The sequence below is a fragment of the Armigeres subalbatus genome, unplaced genomic scaffold, assembly GCF_024139115.2.
Source record: "Armigeres subalbatus isolate Guangzhou_Male unplaced genomic scaffold, GZ_Asu_2 Contig1012, whole genome shotgun sequence".
In the NCBI taxonomy this organism is placed as follows: Eukaryota; Metazoa; Arthropoda; class Insecta; order Diptera; family Culicidae; genus Armigeres; species Armigeres subalbatus.
In genome coordinates this window covers 21,870-28,292 of record NW_026941751.1, presented here as the reverse complement: position 1 = coordinate 28,292, position 6,423 = coordinate 21,870, and the positions used below count along the sequence as shown (strand labels likewise).

The 6,423-nt window shown below is 42.8% G+C and overlaps 1 protein-coding gene across 1 annotated transcript; it reads left to right on the top strand.

The window, feature by feature from the left end:
* Positions 1–1,063: 1,063 nt before the first annotated feature.
* Positions 1,064–4,750, top strand: LOC134202110 (protein IWS1 homolog; the record flags this gene model as incomplete). Its single annotated transcript, XM_062677182.1, has 2 exons — positions 1,064–1,899; positions 4,706–4,750. Coding segments are annotated over 2 exons (881 nt in total), but the record flags the coding sequence as incomplete, so codon positions are not given.
* Positions 4,751–6,423: the final 1,673 nt, after the last annotated feature.

Genomic DNA, 6,423 nt, shown 5'->3' with positions numbered 1-6,423 from the left:
CATTACCCACACCTTGGTCATGGACGACTTGAAGCTGTTTGCGGAATCTGTGGAGAAGCTGCATCAATTTCTGCGGCTTGTAACGGTATTCAGCAACGACATCCGGATGGAGTTTGGTATCGATAAATGTCGATCCATACATCTACACCGGGGTTACCTGGTGGATGCCGACAGTTTCCGCGTCAACGAACAGGAGGAGATTCGAAACATGGTTGAAGGCGAAACGTACAAGTTCCTAGGCTTCCTGCAACTGAAAGAAATTCGCCATATGATGTTTAAGAAAGAGCTGTAGGAAAAGTTCTTGGGTCGTGTCAACGGTATTTTGAAGAGCCTTTTGTCGGCCAGCAACAAGGTGAAGGCGATAAACACGTTTGCCGTTTCCTTGTTGACATATAGTTTCGGGGTGGTGAAGTTCACCAAGACTGACTTGGAGGCGTTAGAACGAGCAGTACGAGTGGCGTTCACTGAGCATCGCATGCTCCACCCAAAATCGTCCATTGAGAGAGACATCCTGCCACGAACAGTAGGAGGAAAAGGCGTCATCGATATTCAAAGACTATGTCTTTCCAAGATCCTGCAGTTGCGAAGATACTTCATGGAAAGCCAGAACCGCCACGAAATCTATTGCGCTGTGTGTGAAGCTGATCACGGATTCAGTACCCTGCATCTGGCGGACTATCAGCTGAACTGCGACATCAAATCTGTCGACGAGATGATCGCATCGTGGAAGCAGTAGGAGTTGCATGGGACGCACCCCCATCAACTGAAGCTGGAATATATCGACAAAGCGGCGTCGAATACGTGGCTGGTCATGGTAGCCATCCAGGACCGGGTAATTGCGACGAAGAACTATCGGCACTATATATTGCACGAAAACGTGGAGGACCGCTGCAGGAAGTGCAATTCAGTAGGAGAGACGAAACAAGAACAAGACAAACAAAACCAAGAACCAAGACCAAAAACCAAGACCAAGTACTAGGACCAAGAACCAAGACCAAAAACCAAGACCAAGTACTAGGACCAAGAACCAAGACCAATAACCAAGACCAGGAACCAAAACCAGGAACTAAAACCAGGAACCAAGACCAAGAACCAAGACCAGGAACCAAGACCAGGAACCAAGACCAGGAACCAAAACCAGGAACCAAGACCAAGAACCAAGACCAGGAACCAAGACCAGGAACCAAGACCAGGAACCAAGACCAAGAACCAAGACCAGGAATCAAGACCAGGAACCAAGACCAAGAACCAAGACCAAGAACCAAGACCCAGAACCAAAACCAGGAACCAAGACCAAGAACCAAGACCAGGAACCAAGACCAGGAACCAAGACCAAGAACCAAGACCAAGAACCAAGACCAGGAACCAAGACCAAGAACCAAGACCAAGAACCAAGACCAGGAACCAAGACCAAGAACCAAGACCAAGAACCAAGACCCAGAACCAAAACCAGGAACCAAGACCAAGAACCAAGAACAAGAACCAAAACCAGGAACCAAGACCAAGAACCAAGACCAGGAACCAAGACCAAGAACCAAGACCAAGAACCAAGACCAGGAACCAAGACCAAGAACCAAGACCAGGAATCAAGACCAGGAACCAAGACCAAGAACCAAGACCATGAACCAAGACCAAGAACCAAGACCAGGAATCAAGACCAGGAACCAAGCCCAAGAACCAAGACCAAGAACCAAAACCAGGAACCAAGACCAAGAACCAATACCAGGAACCAAGACCAGAAACCAAGACCAGGAACCAAGACCAAAAACCAAGACCAAGAACCAAGACCATGAACCAAGACAAGGAACCAAGACCAGGAACCAAGACCAAGAACCAAGAACCAAGACCAACACTAATAACAAAATAAATACCAAAACCAAGACCACAACCAAGACTTTGGCATGTGGAGTAGACTGGCCCAGGAAACAAAAAGTTGTCTAATTCCACGGGGCACCCCCCAGGATTGTGTCTTTGGGTGAGAAAATCAATCTCTGAAAATTTCAGCTCAATCGCTTGTTGCATAAGCTGGCGCATTTGATTTGAAGTTTGTATGGGGATTTCAGTCAAAATGTATAGGAAAGCCACACCTCCGTCACTCATTCGTTCTGGAAATTGGTTCTGATTGCTCGATTGACCTCAGAATTGCAAAAAACGGCAGTTGGTATGCTACAGAACAATTCCACAGAACATTGTATGATGATTAAATGAACTTTTATATAGGTTTCGGCTGATGCGATTCGACCAATAAATCCAAAAATACACAATTCAGCTCCTAATAAATCAGTCGAAAACTATATAAAAGTTCATTTAATCATCATACAATGTTCTGTGGAATTGTTCTGTAGCATACCAACTGCCGTTTTTGCAATTCTGAGGTCAATCGAGCAATCAGAACCAGTTTCCAGAACGAATGAGTGACGGAGGTGTATTTTCCTATACATTTTGACTGAAATCCCCATACAAACTTCAAATCAAATGCGCCAGCTTATGCAACAAGCGATTGAGCTGAAATTTTGACAGATTGATTTTCTCACCTTAAGACACAATTCTGGGGGCTGCCCCGTGGAATTCGACAACATTTTTTTCTCTCCATACTAAGCTGGGCCAGTCTAATGTGGAGGCTTTTGAAGATAAGAAATTATTCTATTACGTTTTTAGACTTCTCCTCCTTTGGACGGAATGGGAGTTCTTTTACAAATGAAACAGACATTTCTGCATAACTCAAGATCTAATAAAGCAAATGGAATAAAATTTGGCATGTGCAGGTTTTTGTAGACAAGAAATGGATTGGAATGCCTACTAATAAATACTAATAAAATACACATTTGTGCATATCTCGAAACAAAACAGCAAATTGATACGTAAAAACCCAGATTAATCCACCTAGCAGTGATGATGCCTTTCTCGTGCATTATAAAATATATTGAAAGAATCACATTAGAAAGGTCAAAAAAGCTCTTTAGGAGAATAGATCACATTTTTTCGATCATTTTGCATGTTTTTAAAAAGTCGATCGGTATATAAAAATCGGCCCTCCGGGCCTCCTATCAAAATTTTGTTTTTGAAGCAATATTATAGCCTTCACGTACACTTAGTGTACGAGAAAGGCAAAAAGAAATAAGTTTTGACGTTTACTCCGCGATTACATTTGCCCTTATGGAACATCGCCTGCAGCGACCCAACGGGAGAATCGCGGCGAGTAGTTGTCGCCGTCGCGGGGATGGAATCGCTTAGGTCTGGGGGAGTCTTTTAGCTGGTAGTTTTAAGGCTCCCCCAGACCTAAGCGATTTCATCGCTGCGACGGCGACAACTAGTCACCGAGATTCTTTCGTTGGGTCGCTGCAGGCAATGTTCTATTTACATTTCCATACCAACGGTGACAGAATCGCTGTCGCCAAGCGATAGAATCGCGAAATCTTTCCCGTGCAAAACAAAAACCAGTAGCCCAGGGTCGCTCGCATTTTCTCCAACTGTGAGAAATCAGCACCTGGGAAGGAGAACCAGATACTACACACGAAATGAAAATAAAATAAAACGTCATGACGCAAGCAAATTATCGGTAAGAAAAACATATCAAAGCAAGCGACGCGCGAAATCACCCATTTTCGTTTTGCGTGTCATCGATGTTTTCGTTGATTTCTTCGAAGCCGGTGCGTGACTTACACGAGTTTAAGAAAAAGTTCCGAGTGCGGGCAGTTTAAACATGAAGTGTCTCGTTGATTAAATTCTGAGGACTAAATCCGGATGTGGATATCAAGCCAAATTTTTGAATATGCAGTATGAATGAAACACGAATGTCGTGGTAGCAGCTTTCGATTATTAATGTGCGCCAATGCGTTTTTCGTTTTTCAAGCGCATTTCAAAGAATCATGTTTTAAAAAGTGTGCGAAAAGACGGAAGCTGCAATGCAAACATTCTCTTCCAACCGTCCACGCTTACACTGCGGATGCAGATTCGGACGAAGATCACTTCATTGATTTTTTTCAAATCTCGTCCTCTGAATTCTTTTCCGGCTCTTCAATATCACAATTACGCAAATTTTGTTACCGTAATTGCGAATTAGGTTGACATTGAAGAATGTGAATCAAACGACGAAGAAAATAAATCAATGACCGATGGGCAAAGGGCATCAAAATAGCTTCCCGTCAGAAATCTCTCGTCCCTACAGATACCACAGATTAATCTTACATGTAATATATAGAATAAATTATTGGGTTTCCAGAAAAGGATCTGAGAATCCCAATTGCAATGATTTTGATAACTGTTAAATCCAATTTCGAGTAAGATTTTCTAATTAAGATTGTCGCTGTCCGGAACATCTTTTGCTGGCGAGGATAGGGTGCTAAATGTCAATGAAGGAAGAATCCAACATGTTTCGGACAGCAGATCAAAGGGAACCGAAGCGACAATCTTTATCTTGTAACTAAATTATCTTTTCTTTTTCTCTAAACAATGGACACCAATTTTAAACGAGTTTCACTGTTCGATTACTACAAGCATTTTTTGTTAAACAAAGATCGTTTCAAATATTGGGAGACAATGTTCAATATATTTTTTTGCTTTTTACAGTTTTCAAGCTAATCATCAGTCTCAATACTCCCCGTTTGTTGAACATTTTTAGCTAGGTTTACGGTGACATTTCATGACAACTAAAGTTAGGTCTGCACTGACATTCATATTTTTTCTATCTGCATCTCCCTCCTAGATCAGCACCAGTGGCTCCGTTACATTTGCCGGATCGAACCAGTGAGCAAAAATTTGATGCTCCCGGAACCCTTCCCCGTGCAAAACAAAACCAGTAGCCCTGGATCACTTGGATTTTCTCCAAATACGAGAAACCAACACCAGTGACTTTGATACATTTCTCGGAATTGTAGAAGCATTAACTTTGCCACGTCTGTTCATAACGATTAATACTTCTCGGAATGTTGGCATTACGCCTGTTGCCACGACTTTGACACCGGCAACACTGTCCACCGAGCCTTCACTGTAACGTATGAAAAGTTCCCTCTATCAACGCTAGGTACGCTAGCAGATGTAGCAATGCGTTGTTTACGATATGTATACAGGCCAAATGTTTACCTTTGAATTAGTTAGAAGAACGTTTGATGCTGATAAATATGCTAGGAAAAATTTATCAATTTCCCTCTAAAATCTTATTTAAAGTAAGTTGAACTAAAGTAAAATGAATTATCTAAACTATTATAAACTATTTCTAAACTACAGCTAAATGAATTGGTATCCAGCTCCTACGAAGATTAAAATTAGTGGTTTACTCAAGGCGTGTTTGATGGTTGAGAAAATATATACAATGCCAGGTGGTAGGTTATGCTTTTGATACGAAAATATGCTACAGATACATTATATCACTATAATAATCCCAGCAGGTTGTTCACGGTAGATACAAAGCCTTTCTATACAGATTCTGTCATCAATAGGCACTATTAAATGTAAGTTCTGAATATGAATAGCCACGAAATGATATACACCTTCAATTGTTTTCAGCTTGAAGTATCGCTTGAATAAAGTTGCTATCAGAAAATAGTGTGGAAGGATTTGTTTATTAACAAATCTTCAAGATTTAATACTTATGGCTACAAATTACCCTCATGAATCCTCGGCGAATTTGTCGCGCACGGAAATCTGCATCTGCATGGCCTGCGAAAATGCAGATGTGACGGATGACCTCGTAGCCTGTGACAAGTGCGATCAGTGGTGGCATTTCACATGTGCTGGTGTTACTGAATCCATATCGAGCAGAGACTGGGTTTGTCCCAGATGCCATCCACCTTCCATACCACCCTCAGTCAGGTCAACTACCTCCAGTCGGCGAGCAGAGTTGCAACGCAAACGCTTGGCAGAGCAGCAATCGCTTGAGCAAAGGGAACTTGAACTGGAAAGAGAGCAGCTCGAAATGCAGAAAAGACACTCGAACGAATTGTACCACTTGGAGGAAGTTCTTATAGAAGAGGAAGCGGAGAATCGCAGCGTTAGAAGCCGGGTAAACGAGATCGAAGTTCGTGAGAAGCAGGTCGAGGCCTGGATTGAGAAACATTCAACCACTGGATCGGCTTCCATGGCACAGCCATCGGGGTCTTTACATCTAAGCAACCAAACGACTCAGCAAAGTGGCGTCGATGTTTCTGACAAGAAGAAGAATGTCGATTCCTGTGAGTCGTCACGGCAACAGCCCGTCGTTACGGTACAGGTCTGTAAAGCCAACGATGAGTCAACTGATAACCCGTTCTGCGGACGTTGCGAAACCAACTATAAGAGTGCGAACAGCAGCGGCAGCCTGTATCAGTCGAGCAGTTATTATGCCTGGAAGCACAATTGCGAAAATGTCGGATTCAGATGCTGCAACAGGAAACAGGTGCTGTCGGATACGATAGCACTGAGGACTCAACTAATACGAACAAAGGA